Below are 15,861 nucleotides of genomic sequence, written 5' to 3' on the forward strand. Positions count from 1 at the left end.
CTGCAAAGTGACCATTTTTCACAGTGCTAAGTACAAATTTGTAGTCTTTAACCTCACTCACAGTTCATATATGTCGCATTTTGCATCAACAACAAAAAAAAACCTAATCTTTAGGGTTTATTTCTATTTGAAGGTTTTGTGGTGTTCATGGATACAAGAAAGATTCCGTTGTTCTGCTATTGGAATGGTTGTATTAAAGATGGTCCTGATGGTCCGTTCTATGAAGGGTCAAGTCCAAGAGGGATCAGAGTTGATAGCAAAATCGAACTATCCAATTTGTTGGATGATCTGCATCGACTTACTGGTTTTGAAAAGGGAAAGTTTCAGATTGATTTGATTGGTAGGTACCCTTCCATTGTTCAACAACAGATGGTCAAGTATGTGCGTTTGCCCATTGTGGACGATTGTAGTTTGGAGATGATGCTTGAGGTACCATGCTACCATCCATCTATCAACAGTCTGGAGGTGTATTTAGAGATCAAACCGTTTTCTGATGAAGTTACTGTTTCTATATCTCATCAGTCCCCATTGGAAAGTAATGTGCCCCGAAAGCGTTATCGGCAAGAGGATGCTAGTAGTGTCAATGCAGATGTAAATGTGAGTGGGAGAAATACTAAACTAGGAAGTCCTCCGGAGGATAACCATAATGGTTGGATTGAAGATGAGGAGAGTACGGATGTCGGAAACTCTGGTGATAATGGGGTCGCACAGAAGGATTCGAAAATGAAAAAGCCAACTCTAACGGAAGGCGTCAGTGATAGTGTCTCGAAGCAGTTGATTTTCTCTAGTTCATGGCTCGATGAAAGTGAGTTGCATGTTGGGATGATTTTTAGAGGTAAAGATGAGCTGGCGAAAGCAGTGAAGTTGTACTCTAATAGAAGGCAACGTGAATACAATGTATTCGAAATCCCCATTACGGGTACCTTTCAATCAGGGTGCAAGAACTACTGTAGATGGTTTCTCAAGGCAGCTAAAACGAATGGAAATGGCTTCAAGATAACAGAATACACAGGTCCACATGCTTGTAAGCCAGCAGATGTGGGCTCAGATTTCCTGGCAGGTGAAATTGAATGTCTAGTAAAGGTTCAGCCCTCGCTCTCAATTGTAGAGCTGAACAATTGGGTGAAAGAAGCATTTGGCTACACAGTCTCGTATGCTAATATGTGGAAGGCTAAAAAGGAAGCGATCTCTGCAATCTTGGGAGATTTGGACAAGAGTTTTAGCGTATTGCCCAAGTTCATGGCTGCCCTTGGCTCATCTAACAAGATGCTTTTGGAATGGCAATATGATCTTTTTCCTGATCCCAAAAATGCATCCTTTCGTTCTGTGTTTTGGGCGTTTCAGCAGTCAGTTGAAGGGTTTCCTCACTGCAGACCTCTCATTTTAGTAGATACAGTAGACTTGAGTGGTAAATACCCTGGAAAATTGTTGGTTGCAGCGGGATTAGATGCCGAAAACAGCCTTTTCCCACTTGCGTTTGCCATTACTACCCAAGAAGATTTGTCAGCTGATACTTGGCGTTGGTTCTTTTCGTGCATCAGAAAGAAAGTAACGCAGAGGGAAGGCATTTGTCTAATTCTGTCTTAGGCAACTTGTATCTTGCTAATCTTTGATCACCTGGCAGAGCTTTTCAAACTGCGACATGGTCTTCTCCAGGAATCAATGAAAAACAGAAGAGAGGTCTATGCTAAACATGTCATGACAAAGCTTGAAGAGTCTATAACACACGATGTCCTGCCATTAGACCAGTCTGGACAGAGGTTTCAGGTCACGGAAGTGATGCAAGTTGGAAACATGAAATTCTTTGTTCATCGCAGCGATCGGGCTTGCACATGTGGGATATGGCAACTTTACAGATATCCGTGTTCGCACGTGATAGCGGTTTTCAGGAGGCTGAACATTGATCACTTGCAGTATGTAAATAAATTCTACAACACAGAGAGTTTTCTTGGAGTTTACGCTGCTGATTTTAATCCGCTTCCGGGAGTCTCCGTTGGCAAGAAGCTTTCGCAGTTCCAAAAATGTTCCCTCCTCGAAGTCGTATGATACATTAGTTGCCCGGCCAGTGACAACAGAGCCCACCGCACAACGGCTCGTGAAAAAAGAGCCACCGCACAACGGCTCTGCTTATAACTAGTAAGTTTTAGGGGCTAATTCGAATTTATGAGAAGCGGCAAAAGAAGTTGGTGGATGTTAAACCGGATACAAACGGTTCTTGGTTATAGGGTGTACTAAACCGGTTTTTCTCCACAATCATCTTTGATATTTCATTTAAGTACTGTTTTTCTTTCCCCAAAATTCTAAAATCTAAATGATTACACTTCAATCTTTTACAAAAAATAATATTGTAAAACTAAACTTTACTGATCACAAAATCCTAGTATACACAAATTCATCAATAAAACACCGAAAATATTCAAATCTATTTTTACCATATCATAAATAGCATACAATAAAGGTTAATTTCAATACATCCCACTCGAACAATATACGTTGTTCTTCCATCGCACTTAGGATCAACACAAAGCAAAATCCCATGACTTGGGTCACAAACTTCGATCTTTACCTTCGCTAACGGTAATAAATCGAGCGAGACTTTAGACTTATGATGACTGTTCTCAGAACTGAGGACATAAGTAGAATAAAAAGTTGAATGAGATCCTTGATATTGGAGAAAAACTCCAAAGATAGAATTGGTTCTAAAGAGATTCAGGTTCATAAGATTCTGACATTCGTTTATAGTAATCTTTGTTTAGAAATCTGAATTTTTCAATTGCCGGACAGTAAGATAAAATTTCTAAGATTATGTCTTGGTTGGTTCATTGCAGGACAACTCATTTTGATGTAGAGAAGTTTAGTAAACTCACGTATTTATATTGAAATGGATGGAATTGTTTAAGACTTATATTTGTTTGAGCTGGTGTAGTTTTAACAAATGTGTTATTTAAATTGTCTCTTGGTCCACGTTTTTTTTTTTTTGAGAAAGCATATTAGAAGAAAATTGTTTATTGAAAATTTGTTACCATCTCTAGAATTGCTTTCTTTTGGTGCAATAAGAAAATCTTTTTACACTGATTACATGCAATTTTCCTTATTTGTGATAGTTTTAATAAGGTCTATCAGACTATCATCAGATATTCATTAAATAAGTACTTTATATAATAATATTGAGAAGCAAATTAAAATTCAACCTTTGTTTTGTGAAAACTATACATACAATATTCATTTGTTATTGGATTAGTCTATTTTAAATAGATTTATCTGTTAAAAGATATATTTATATCTCTCACTCTTTCCTAAATTTCAAATCAATTCTGCGGAACTTTCTTCTTATGCAAATAATAATTTGTTGATGACAAAGGAGACTTTGGGTACATGATTTCGTTCTTGTTGGGATTGAAGAACCGTTATGGAAAACCGGAGAGATGATAAGGCTAAGATATAGAAAAAAAATATTGTTAATATTGAAGTTTAGAATATTTAGCATTATCTCTAAATATGTTATTTACATTTATATTTATCTTAGATTAGAAAATCAGATTAATTTCATCTCTATATAAAAAAAAATGTTATAACTTTGGGAAATTTGAAAAACTAACCCACAAAAAAACTATAATTAAGAAAGTAACATTACCAAAAAAATGAGATGATATTCTTTGTATTTTATATATTAATCCCAACTTTACCCTCTTTCCTTCTCTCTCTTTCTCTCTTTCCTTCTCTCTTTCCTTCTCTCTCTCCTTCTCTCTCTCTCTCGCCTGTCTCCCTACTTCTTTTTTTTCTCTCTCTTTCTCTCCCTCTCTCTCTCCTTCTCTCTCTCCTTCTCTCTCTCTCCTTCTCTCTCTCCTCTCCGCCTTTCTCCTTACTTCTTTTTTTCTTTCTCTCCAAATGACCTCTATGCTTATTTTTGTTTTTAGTTACAGTTTATTAATTACCTTTTTGTGAGATTTATTTAGATTCTAAGCTTTGTTTTTTTTTTTGTCTTTTTTGAAACATAATTTTAACATCAAAATGCATCTATGGTCTGAAACTAATTTATCACTTAATTTTTTTGTTCTTCATAGTTACAAACTCACCACATATCTACAATAAATTAAGGATCATTATTAAATGTTAATAAATTAGGGATCATTCTTAGATCTAGAAGCGATGAAGGGTTTACGATGGTAGAAATTCTAAAAGGAAATAGCCAATAAATCGATTTTGATTTTGAAAGACTTTTGACAGATACTATTCTATTTTGTGAATATACTATTTACGTATACCTTGTATTATATACGTTTTAAAATGAATTGTTTGTTTTGATTAAGGATGTTAAGTGATTTGATTAGTGTTTTATATTAAAAGCTTTGGGTTCCCTATATATTATCTTAGGGTTTAGTATTCTTCCATCAAAAAGTATTTAATTGATTATTTGGATTCATCAGAACAAACGTTTCTATTTGAACAAATATATACTATTCTATTTTTCTGTGATGATATGTATAGAACTTGGTACTACTATTCACTTTTTAAAAAATTTGTTTCCGATTTTTAAAATTCAAATCATGTGAGATAAACAAAAAAAAATCTGTTTTTTTAATAGTATTATTAGTTTTAACCAAATAATAATTTTAAACTTACATAGCAAACAAAATTGAATGGGATAAATATATTTTGGTCACTTTTTTGGTTGCTCCACGGGCTACCATCTCTTCCTTGACAAGTTGAAGGAGTTTGTGGTCTTTTTAACACACACATGTGTTACTTACTATATTATACAGTTTATGGTGCTATATTCTTTATTTCATCTTCCAAATAGGTTATTCTTGCAATTCACCCTATAACTTTTTCCTGTTTGAGATTTCTAAAAAAAAATAAATCTACAAGTGTACAACAATAAATCACTTTTTCTTTCTATTTTTTGATGTTTTGGTTTTAATTTCATTTTTTTCTTTTCTTTGGACGACAAATCAATCCGTTTAATTAAACTTAGAGCACCTCCATTGGTGTATCTTAGATGTATCTTAGGTTAATATCTTAGAATTAAATTTTGAAAAATAAATCAAAACAAATTAAAAACTAAGATTTGCTTCTTAATTAAGAGGGTTTTATGAATGAAAAAAGCAACCACATGTCATGTTTCAAAATTTTAGTTTAAATAATTGTTAAGATACAAATTAAGAACCAATTGGTATCAATTATTCTTAACCAATGGGGATTAATTATTAATTGTTCTTAACCAAAATCTTAGGCTAAGATTTGTGAAAAAAGAGCTCTTATATAAGAGCTTTTAGGCTTATATTTAAGCTTTTTCTTCACAAATCTTAGCTTAAGATTTGGTTAAGATACCACCGATAATGGTGGTCTTAGGTTTCTAATAGCAGTAAGTTTTCATCAATGAGTTCTTTTAGATGTATTTGGTTTTGGTTTTTGTTGTAGAATCTTTTTTTTTAAACTTGAATAAAAATGTGCTTAGTTAAACTTAAACTTAAACCACAATAATATATCTTTTAGAGAGTTGGGGATATGAAAAAAAGAGAGCTAAATAACAATATGATAACAATAACAAATACTTGCATAAGAATCATCTTCAATTCTCTTCATGATATTCCTTCTTCTCCTCTATATAGTCCCATCTCTTCTTCCTTCCTCGCTCCTATCTTTTCCTTCAACGTCATCTTTATTCAAACAAACTCTCTCGTAGATTATAGACACCATCCCTACCCACTCTTGCCCATGTATCAGAAACCCTAATGATCTTATACCGAAACGGGTTCGACGAAATCACCATTAAACCGGTTGCGACAGTGCCAAACCTGGTCTTTGGGTTTGGTATGATCCGGTACTGTTTTGTAGCCGGTTTGCAGACGATGTAATCTGGTATCTTTTGCCTACCTTTAAACACAACATCGACACAGAGCAAAATCCCATGATGTGTATCACAAGCTTCGATGGATACATTACAAAGGGGAGGAAGAAAGGCAAGATTGATTCGGTTTTTATCTTTCTCATCGACGCCGGAGACAAAACATGAGTGATTCCTAAACCACTTGTTATCTTTGTAATAAAATATATAGCCGAGGAAAGAGTTGGTTCTATGGAGATGACGATTGATAAAACTCATCTCATAACTTCGTTTGTTGCATTCTTTGCTTAGTAGACGGAATTTTGCCATCTCCGTTGCAGGACAATAAGACATGATCTCTAGCAACACATCGTAATCCAACGGAGAATTCATCATCATCGCCAGAGAAAAGTGAAAGAGAGGATTATTTCGGTTCGTTCGGATTAAAGAAAAAAAAAGAGCTTATAGTATCTGAAAAATTGATGACTATTCCCTTACTTATAGAAAAATAGTCAACTAATTTGCCAAGGAAAAGGAAACAGCAGTTTTAATGGTCTTCTTCTAGTTTTGGTTTTTGTTAATGTATATCTTTTTTGACAAAAAAATTGAATGATAATGTGCATAGATTTTCGGTTATAATTTTACTTTTTATCTAGAGTAAGCAAAATGAATATCTAAACATTAATTAAAAACTGATTATCTTTTAATTAAAATTAAAAATCATGAAATATTTATAGGTATCTGATCATTTTTGTTTTTTGAAATTCTGATGCACATATATCAAATTTTGATTTATTATTATTTAATTTTACAACAATTAACAGTATAGATTGGTGAAATTTTATAGTATTCCGTTAGTAAATGGAAAAGAAAAGTCTATAATAAAAAAGGAAATTTTTAAGGGAAAACATCCAAATAATAGGTTTTTTACATTTTCTTAAAAAAATTGCTACTAAAATCAAAGACTAGAGAAACCTTTAAAAAAAATGATGAATGGATAATGATGACTTTTCAAAAACTATCCTAAAAACTACAAACATTCAGTGCTGTAAATATTTTAAAGAAGCAAAATAAAATAGAATAAATGAATTTTAATCTCTTGCAAAAAGCTGATACATTTCTGTCTTTGTACAAAAATAAACTTTTACAATCCGAACTCCAAAAAATTACTCAGAAGCTACAAAAAAGAAACAAGAACAAATAAACCATACTCTTGAAGAAAAAATCCCAAGAGAAGCTTCTAAAATTAACCACAAAAATGTATGCAAAGATCTCTACCTCATTGTTTTTTTTTAGGTGTTTTTTTTCATGTCTGAAACTATGAACTCTGCTTTGAATACTGACCAAAAGCTAAGCACTCTGTTTTTTCATGGATCTTCTTCTTCTTGTCTGGTTTTTGATGAAAAGCTAAGTAAGCTCAGAGTCTGAAGCATGACCAGTCTGTTGTCTACGTATTCCAGGGGTTAAAGGACTCATTGGACTCAAAGGCAATCGATTATCCTTCCTTGCTTTAATGCTTCTTCCAAATGGACTCAGTGGTGATACTTTTGGCGATGATCTTGCTTTTACCGTTGAAGTTCCTGCCGATCTCAACTTTTCTGAACCTGCATTGATAATATATTAACATAAAGATAGTTGTCTTTTTGATGATCTATCAACTCAAACTCTGTCAATGTAGAGATAATGGTGAAGAAACTAACCTAAGCTTGGACTTCTTCTGAGCTTTGCCATTTCGCCGCTTTTCTTTAGAGCTGAGACCTTTTTCATGGGAGCTTCCGAGTAGACTGATCTTGTATCTGAGTATTCAGATATTGTATCAAGACACAATGACTTTGTATCTCTTGTAATCATGGCATTAGGTGGATCTTCAACCACTGAAACGCTTTCAGATTCACTAGTCTCTGAGCTTTCTTTTGAGTTTGGATTCATCTTCTCTTTTTCCAAAACCCGGTATGAGTATAGTTGGAACGGTATTTGATTCACTGACGCGGTGTGAGACCCTGCATCACCTGGAAACTTTCTCAAGAACCTTGCTTCTAAGTCCCAACAATCAACAAGTGGAGTTTGCATTTGAGGATGACCATGATCTGGATTCACAACTAGGAACTTCTTGATGTAGCGTAGTATCCGACATATCGAAGAGAAGTTAGGACGCTGACTCGGTTCTGAGTGCCAACATCGTTTGATCAGACTAACGAGGTATTTTGGTGAAGGGAAAGGGAAAAGAGGTCTCTCTCCCATTCTAATATTGATAGTCATTGGTTCACCTTGAAGATGACTATCTTCAAATGGAACTTTACCTGTTATAAGCTCAAAACACACCATTGCAAAGCTATACACATCAGCTTTATGCGTCAACTTAGATTTCGGAGTTTTACCATTCAGGTCTTGTTCCATCTCTGCTAGAACTTCAGGTGCATACCATATTACAGGATCAGGAGTGCCTGGTTTCGAGGAAGACTGCGCTTTAACGACTGAAGATAAACCGAATCCACAAATCTTCGCATGGAAGTAACCTTCGGTGTGACTCCTCTCTTTCAGATGAATGTTCATTGGGTTTAAATCTCCATGGAAGATATCATTTCCATGAAGATACTCCATCCCCCTTGCAATTTGCAACATGATATCAATCACCACAGGGATCGAGAACAAATATCTTCTTCTTGGTCCACAATTCTCCTTCATGTAGCTCTGCAAATCTTTGTGCATCAACTCCATAACCAAAAAACATTCTTTCCTTTCTTCATCATAGAATCCACAAAGGTACTGAAGTATATTCGAATGACAAAGCGCTAAAAGAGACGAGATTTCAGAACTTAGCGGCTCAAGATCGCTGAAAAAGTGCCTTAGTGCAAAACTATCACCTAACCATTGAATCTCCTTGTATTGTCCATCTGCATCTAACCGTTTCTTCACCTGGTAATCCTTTGAACCAAGAAGTATCGAACTAGGAAACAGTTTACCGTTAAACTGCTCCAAACCGGTTAACTTCTTCAACAGCAAATCAGCTAAACGCTTCTCGGTTTTACCAATATCATCGCTATCCGATTTCCTCTTCTCTTGCAATGCCTCCACTAGATTCCATCTATCTTCTCTCCAAGAATGCTCAAACCGGCTGCAAATATCTCTCGAGAGCAAATACTGTTTCCCAAACCTCCATTGAAACATCTTAGGATCATTCCACTCTCTATCATACTTTCTTGAAAACACAACTCTCCTTCTCTCCATCTCAGAAGGGTCAAGACCCGAAATCTCACCAGCAGCCTCGATGGCTTCAACAACCGCAGAGAAATAACAGAACAAGTTGTGTATATGAAACTCAACACAATCTTTGTTCTGATGAAGATTGATTACTTTACCCCACCAATCACTATTATCCATACAATGCTTAACATATAACTCTCCTTCTTTAAAAACTCTATAAAGCTCCCTTAAAGGTTGTTCAAGAGCTCTCCATTTAGTATGCTTCTCTTCAAGCTTTAGATTCTGTCTGATCTCTTCTGCGACCGTGTTGAAAGCTAAGCTGAAGAGTTCTAACAACAAACAACATTGTCTTTGGTTGATCAAGATATCATCTTGTAATACCATTAGTGCATTTAGACTTCCAAGAACTTCTCCGATTTGTCTGAATTGCTCCATCAGTGTTTAAAAAATCCTTAAATCTCTTTCTTTCAATAAAACCAACGCAAATAATTGTTCCACAAGACTTGAGATTTATGAATGCTGGAAAACAAAAACAATCAAAATGAGACCAAAGAACATTAAGATGTATATAGATCAAGAAGAAGCAACATTAGGGTTTTGAGGTCAAACCTGAAATGAAGATCCTTTATGATTTAAGGATCGATGAATCGAGCATACAAAAGCATATCATACCCGAAGCAAAACAGAGCAAATCTCCTAAACACTATCTCAAATTGAAAAACTTAATAAAAAGAAAATCAACCGTTGAAAAATTGGTTATGTAGAATGTCTCTCACCGATCAATACAAGAGATTCAAAAGAGAAATTGAAAGCAGCAGAGGAATTCAGAAGAAGAAAACAAAACAAAACAGAGTTGTCTATTTTCCCCTGTTTTTGTCTTCTTCTTGGTTGCTAAGAAAATCTCTAATATTTGTTTGTTTCTTTTTGTAAAATGTTGATTTTGGTTTTGGTGTATTTTGATCGTTGAAAACATGTCCGAGTTACTTGGAGTCCCATATATGATGTGTACTGTTCCCGCGACTTTCGTTGTATATTACATTTTTTAATAGTATTTGTTTATTTAACCATATAGTATTTATGTTATGGCCTTCACGTTGTCAAAATATCCACGTATCTGGAGATTTCCTCAGCACTAATTATTAAATGTGTAATAAGGTGGGATGATCAAAATTTTAGTGACGCGTCAAGATAAATTACTGCTTTGAACGAATTTGTTGCGAACTTTCTTTTTGTCAAAAAGGTCCAAAAAAGTTGAATAACCTAACCAACCAGTAAACGGAAAACGAGTTCTCAGGCTCGGCCCGTTTATAAAGTTACGAGCTCAATTTCAGTTGTCAAATTCGTTATTTCTGTGATAACTTCTCTTTTAGTGTAGTAGCAGTAAAGACTATGAAACAGAAGCTGTTAAGGTCTTGAAAAATAAGCAACACGCTAATTAAACTCCATAATTCAAAAGATGGCTTTAACAAACAACAACAAAAAGAAATTGGCAGGGATAAACCTAAATTAAACATCCAACATCATCATTACCAAAAGCAGAGTTTAGTTTCTTGTTGAATAAGTCAAATATCAAATTTCAACGTTTGCAAACTTTGCAAAGAAAGTTTGGTTCTTGATGTTCACATGGTCATTTCGATATAATTGTTATTGGATTTAAAAGAAAGTAAAGTACAAAAATGTGGTTGAGAACAGAATCCCCACATAATTCGTCGTCTTCTTCCAACTTGAGTATGCTACTTTCAACTCTGACCTCATTTCACTGGAAAATGACAATCTGTACGAAACTAGCCTTTGGTCCTCGACGACTATAACGAAACACAGAGTCGTCCAAACTTTTCTTCGAAATTTCTCTTCTCCTTTTACGCGTTTTTGCTTCAATAAATAAACCGAAGGATCGGAGCTTGCTTTTCCAATCATGCTTTCTTCAATATCATTCTAAAAATACTTTCTTCACGTGCAAGCATTTGTGATCTCTCATGGCTTCTTCTTCTTCTTCATCTTCTTCGTCTCACATAAGGAGACACCATGTCTTTTCGCGCTTCCACGGTCCAGATGTCCGTAAAGGGTTTCTCAGTCATTTACACAGTCTCTTTGCAAGCAAAGGTATCACGACTTTCAATGATCAGAATATCGAGAGAGGCCAGACGATCGGACCTGAGCTCATACAAGGGATTAAAGAAGCTAGAGTCTCGATCGTTGTGCTCTCGAAGAATTACGCTTCTTCCAGCTGGTGTTTAGATGAACTTGTGGAAATCTTGAAGTGCAAAGAAGCTTTGGGGCAGATTGTGATGACGGTTTTTTTTTAAGTTGATCCGTCAGATGTTAAGAAACAGAGTGGAGTGTTCGGGAAAGCTTTTGAGAAGACTTGTCAAGGGAAAAATGAGGAGGTGAAGATCCGATGGAGAAATGCTTTGGCACATGTCGCTACCATTGCTGGGGAACACTCTCTTAATTGGTATGTCTCGATGAATTTTAATGCTTTTTATTTTTCTCAAGCTATTTGTTTTTGTAAATTTAGACCAACCAAATCTATTTGGTTTTGCTTTTGTTAGGGATAATGAAGCAAAGATGATCCAAAAGATTGCTACAGATGTTTCAGACAAACTGAATCTCACACCGTCGAGGGATTTTGAGGGGATGGTAGGGATGGAAGCTCACTTGAAAAGATTGAACTCTTTGTTATGCCTGGAAAGTGATGAAGTCAAGATGATTGGAATTTGGGGTCCAGCGGGAATTGGTAAGACTACCATTGCTAGAGCTTTATTCGACGACAGACTCTCTAGCAGTTTTCAACATAAATGTTTTATGGGGAACCTCAAGGGAAGTATTAAGGGTGTTGCTGACCATGATTCCAAGTTGAGGTTGCAAAAGCAACTTCTGTCTAAGATTTTTAAGGAAGAGAATATGAAGATACATCATTTAGGCGCAATACGAGAAAGGCTACACGATCAAAGAGTGCTCATCATTCTTGACGATGTAGATGATCTAAAGCAATTAGAGGTATTGGCTAAAGAAATCTCTTGGTTTGGTTCTGGAAGCCGAATCATCGGTACCACAGAAGATAAGAAGATTTTGAAGGCACATGGGATTCACAATATCTACCGTGTGGATTTTCCATCGAAGAAAGACGCTCTTGAGATCTTATGTCTCTCTGCATTCAAACAAAGCTCTATACCAGATGGTTTTGAAGAGCTTGCCAATAAAGTAGCTAAGCTTTGCAGCAACCTTCCATTAGGCCTTTGTGTCGTGGGTGCATCTTTGCGTGGGGAGGGCAATCAAGAGTGGGAACGTCTATTATCTAGGATCGAATCTAGTCTTGATAGGGATATCGATGACATATTACGAATCGGATATGACAGATTGTTGACGAATGATAAATCTCTATTCCTTCACATTGCATGCTTCTTCAACTATGCAAAGGTTGATAATGTGACAGCCTTGTTAGCTGACAGTAACTTGGATGTTGGAAATGGTTTCAATACCCTAGCCGATAGATCTCTCGTGCGTATATCTACCTATGATGATGGGATATCTGTGCTTTCTGATAGTAACTTGGATGTTGGAAATAGTTTTAAGACCCTAGCAGATAAATTTCTCATGCATACTTCCCTACGGCCGAATAGAGATGCACCATCTACTACAACAATTGGGTAGACAGATAGTTCTTGAACAGTCTAAGGAGCCCGGGAAACGTGAATTTATAATTGAGCCAGAAGAGATTCGTGATGTACTGACAAATGAAACAGTAAGTTTAAGTTCTTACATATATAATTCTAGATATTGCCTATTTTAGTGATAAAAATTTCATCAGTCTTCTTTGGAAATATATTGTAGGGTACTGGATCAGTCATTGGTATATCATTTGATACATCCAATATCGGAGAGGTTTCTGTAAGTAAGGATGCTTTTGAAGGAATGCGAAATCTCCGTTTCCTAAGAATCTATAGGTTGTTAGGTGGTGAAGTTACTTTGCAAATACCAGAAGATATGGATTATATACCTCGTCTTAGGTTACTATATTGGGATCGCTATCCAAGAAAAAGTCTTCCTCGGAGATTCAAGCCGGAACGTCTCGTGGAACTCCATATGCCACGCAGCAATCTCGAGCTGCTCTGGGGAGGAATCGAGGTTGGTATTTGGTTATTCTTTCTTGTGCTTCTAATGATTCAAACTAAAGAAGATATTTCTCATTTGTTGTGTTTAACATGCAGCCCCTTCCTAATCTCAAGATCATAAATCTGAACCGATCCTATAGGTTGAAAGAAATCCCAAATCTTTCGAAAGCCACTAATCTCGAGAGATTGACACTTGAGAGCTGCTTAAGTTTGGTGGAGCTTCCCTCTTCTATTTCTAATCTACACAAACTGGAGATTCTAGATGTTAAATTCTGCTCTATGCTACAAGTTATTCCCACCAACATCAACTTAGCATCTCTTGAGAGACTCGACGTGAGTGGTTGCTCACGATTGAGAACTTTTCCAGATATCTCCAGTAACATCAAGACACTCATTTTCGGAAATATAAAGATAGAAGATGTCCCTCCATCAGTTGGATGTTGGTCTCGTCTTGATCAACTTCACATTAGCAGCCGAAGCCTCAAGAGATTGATGCATGTACCACCATGTATAACTTTGCTATCTCTGAGAGGTAGTGGTATAGAGAGGATTACAGATTGCGTCATAGGTCTCACTCGTCTACATTGGCTGAATGTCGATAGCTGCAGAAAACTCAAGTCAATTCTGGGTCTCCCCTCCTCCCTCAAGGTCCTAGATGCAAATGATTGTGTATCACTCAAGAGAGTACGCTTCTCTTTCCATAACCCAATGCACACACTCGATTTCAACAACTGTTTGAAACTGGATGAAGAAGCAAAAAGAGGAATCATACAACGATCAGTGTCCAGGTACATATGCTTACCATGTAAAAAGATCCCTGAAGAGTTCACTCACAAAGCAACAGGCAAATCCATAACCATCCCTCTGGCACCTGGTACTCTCTCTGCTTCCTCAAGGTTTAAGGCTTCCATTCTCATTTTGCCAGTTGAGAGCTACGAAACTGAAGGTATAAGTTGTAGTATAAGAACCAAAGGAGGTGTTGAAGTTCATTGCTGCGAGCTTCCATATCACTTTTTGCGTGTTCGGTCAGAACACCTGTTTATATTTCATGGTGACTTGTTTCCCCAAGGAAACAAATACCATGAAGTGGATGTGACTATGAGCGAGATTACATTTGAGTTCAGCCACACTAAAATCGGTGACAAGATTATTGAGTGTGGTGTACAGATCATGACAGAGGGAGCTGAGGGTGACAGTAGCAGGGAATTGGAAGTTTTGAAACTGAGAGTAGCAGCAGCCCAGTTGGGAGATTTGTTGGGAAATTTGAATTTGGAGGCAACAACAATCACCACACAGATGGAAATGGAGATGGAAACTATGAAGCAGAAGGTTCCAAGTTCTCTCAAGATGAAAACATCAAAACCAGCAAACGTTGGTTTTATGAGTTGGCTTCGGAAGCTTGGTCAGTGAAGAAGATGAATTCTCATGGAGTCTCATGAAGACCAAACCAGTTTTTGGCACTTTCTTAGCTCCTTAATCATCTTCATAAGGTACTCTCTCTTAAATAACAGATGGAGATGGAGAATATGAGCCTGAAGCTGTTAAGCTCTGTAAATGTAGATGAAAACATCCTTGGTTGTTGGATTTAGTTTGGGAAGTTTAAGGGTAGACGAAGAAGTACAAAACATGCAACTTAGGTCGTAGGTCTTCCCATTAACCAGCATAAGTATTTGGCATACACTAGAGACCAGTTTCCTTAATTTCTGTTGTTGATGTGTTGTGTGGATTGCTGTAGAAGATATATTGCTCTGTTCTTTAGTCGTCGCGAATTCTTTGGGAACAATCTTAAGAGATGGATTTATCTGAGTTTGCAGAGTGATGTTAGAATTGATTCTGGTTAGAATGTAGATTGCCTTAGCCATAGAACGTAAACGTTAGAAGCTTATGTGAATCAAGCTATCAACGCTTAACATTATATTCTTTCTGTTTCAGGTAGGAGATTGGGAATTTCGACGCAGCACCTGATTCTCCAGTGATCAAATCTAAGTCCACACAAAGAGACCATATTGTCCAATCAGTTCCAGATACTTGGTGCATTGCCTTCTGTTGTGAGCATAAAACGGCAAACCCTATGAAAGAAGGTTGATAGCATTAGAGAAAACAGAGCATTGCAGCTCACACAGTCCACCCATGAACTGATGATTTTTCCGGATTGATTGCATCTTAGAATCATAATCCTGTTTCCATTGGCCTTAATTAGCTGTTTAAGTACTAAGAAAAGTCTTGTTACCTTGTGATCTAGTTAATTAGCTGTTTAAATACTAAGAAAAATCTTGTTACCTTGTGAATTACTTAAGAATCATAATCTTACATTAGTGAGTTACTTTATACAGTCTACAATTGGCCTTGAACTTACATTCAGGGAGTGATATGGCGGCTGAGACTGGTCTATAAAAGCTGCTCCTGGTTCAAGCCTCCTAAAATGGTCATTTGAATGAATCTTGTATTATTGATTCGTGTTTTTACTTTCTACTTTTTAGTAATTACTTTTTGCCAGATTGATTGATCTTATAATCATAACAATTGTAACTCTGTAATAACTTTCTTCAACATCTCTTTTACTATGAAACCAAGAATAGTAGCAGCAACCAACCAAACCAATAATAAACATCAAATCTTTAAGAAATAATATTCGGATTACCCAAATAATCAAACCTTAAGGATGGGGTCTCAACGACTTTTGGGGGAAACATTTTGTTTTTGTATTTTTCTCTA

The 15,861-nt window shown here is 36.1% G+C and overlaps 3 protein-coding genes, 1 long non-coding RNA gene and 1 pseudogene across 8 annotated transcripts; 3 read left to right on the forward strand and 2 right to left on the reverse strand.

Moving 5' to 3' along the window:
• Positions 1 to 147: 147 nt before the first annotated feature.
• AT5G41710 lies at positions 148 to 2,137 on the forward strand (annotated as a pseudogene; the record flags this gene model as incomplete). The annotated part of the gene is made up of 1 exon: positions 148 to 2,137.
• A 3,348-nt stretch (positions 2,138 to 5,485) lies between these two features.
• On the reverse strand, positions 5,486 to 6,263 carry AT5G41720 (F-box associated ubiquitination effector family protein). Its single transcript, NM_123537.3, has one exon. The coding sequence runs from the start codon at positions 6,224 to 6,226 to the stop codon at positions 5,663 to 5,665; it is 564 nt and encodes a 187-aa protein (NP_198987.2). The 5' UTR covers positions 6,227 to 6,263; the 3' UTR covers positions 5,486 to 5,662.
• A 663-nt stretch (positions 6,264 to 6,926) lies between these two features.
• On the reverse strand, positions 6,927 to 10,027 carry AT5G41730 (Protein kinase family protein). Of its 2 annotated transcripts, NM_001344413.1 has the most exons (3): positions 9,641 to 10,027; positions 7,528 to 9,550; positions 6,928 to 7,431 (listed from the first exon to the last, which is right to left on the reverse strand). In NM_001344413.1, exons 2-3 carry the CDS (start codon positions 9,464 to 9,466, stop codon positions 7,235 to 7,237), a joined length of 2,136 nt encoding a protein of 711 aa, NP_001330018.1. In that variant the 5' UTR covers positions 9,467 to 9,550; positions 9,641 to 10,027; the 3' UTR covers positions 6,928 to 7,234. The 2 variants fall into 2 exon arrangements, with proteins under 2 accessions (NP_198988.1, NP_001330018.1); NM_123538.2 differs by lacking the exon at positions 9,641 to 10,027 and having other exon boundaries at positions 6,927 to 7,431; positions 7,528 to 9,539.
• Positions 9,840 to 10,213, forward strand: AT5G06185. The gene has a single exon (NR_142899.1). It is a non-coding gene; the product is annotated as an other RNA (long non-coding RNA).
• A 733-nt stretch (positions 10,214 to 10,946) lies between these two features.
• On the forward strand, positions 10,947 to 15,440 carry AT5G41740 (Disease resistance protein (TIR-NBS-LRR class) family). 3 transcript variants are annotated; one of them, NM_001161285.1, is made up of 10 exons: positions 10,947 to 11,325; positions 11,365 to 11,486; positions 11,584 to 12,589; positions 12,690 to 12,776; positions 12,866 to 13,159; positions 13,243 to 14,548; positions 14,658 to 14,702; positions 14,791 to 14,812; positions 14,882 to 14,982; positions 15,079 to 15,440. In NM_001161285.1, the coding sequence occupies exons 1-10, from the start codon at positions 11,008 to 11,010 to the stop codon at positions 15,120 to 15,122; spliced, it is 3,345 nt and encodes a 1,114-aa protein (NP_001154757.1). In that variant the 5' UTR covers positions 10,947 to 11,007; the 3' UTR covers positions 15,123 to 15,440. The 3 variants fall into 3 exon arrangements, with proteins under 3 accessions (NP_001154757.1, NP_198989.2, NP_001331782.1); NM_123539.3 differs by lacking the exons at positions 14,658 to 14,702; positions 14,791 to 14,812; positions 14,882 to 14,982 and having other exon boundaries at positions 13,243 to 14,636; NM_001344414.1 differs by lacking the exons at positions 14,658 to 14,702; positions 14,791 to 14,812; positions 14,882 to 14,982 and having other exon boundaries at positions 10,947 to 11,486; positions 13,243 to 14,636.
• The last annotated feature ends 421 nt before the right edge of the window (positions 15,441 to 15,861 follow it).

This window comes from Arabidopsis thaliana, chromosome 5, assembly GCF_000001735.4.
Source record: "Arabidopsis thaliana chromosome 5, partial sequence".
Classification (NCBI taxonomy): Eukaryota; Viridiplantae; Streptophyta; class Magnoliopsida; order Brassicales; family Brassicaceae; genus Arabidopsis; species Arabidopsis thaliana.

What these genes read in the sequence shown, in the direction of transcription:
- AT5G41720 (NM_123537.3), bottom strand. Translation starts at nt 6,226, where the DNA reads ATGATGATGAATTCTCCGTTGGATTACGATGTGTTGCTAGAGATCATG.
- AT5G41730 (NM_123538.2), bottom strand. Translation starts at nt 9,466, where the DNA reads ATGGAGCAATTCAGACAAATCGGAGAAGTTCTTGGAAGTCTAAATGCA. An exon ending in CAGAAGAAGTCCAAGCTTAG is followed by an intron (nt 7,432 to 7,527) that starts GTTAGTTTCTTC and finishes TTATCAATGCAG; the next exon opens with GTTCAGAAAAGTTGAGATCG.
- AT5G41740 (NM_001161285.1), top strand. Translation starts at nt 11,008, where the DNA reads ATGGCTTCTTCTTCTTCTTCATCTTCTTCGTCTCACATAAGGAGACAC. An exon ending in GAGTTGGCTTCGGAAGCTTG is followed by an intron (nt 14,549 to 14,657) that starts GTCAGTGAAGAA and finishes CTTAAATAACAG; the next exon opens with ATGGAGATGGAGAATATGAG. An exon ending in CTTCCCATTAACCAGCATAA is followed by an intron (nt 14,813 to 14,881) that starts GTATTTGGCATA and finishes GGATTGCTGTAG; the next exon opens with AAGATATATTGCTCTGTTCT.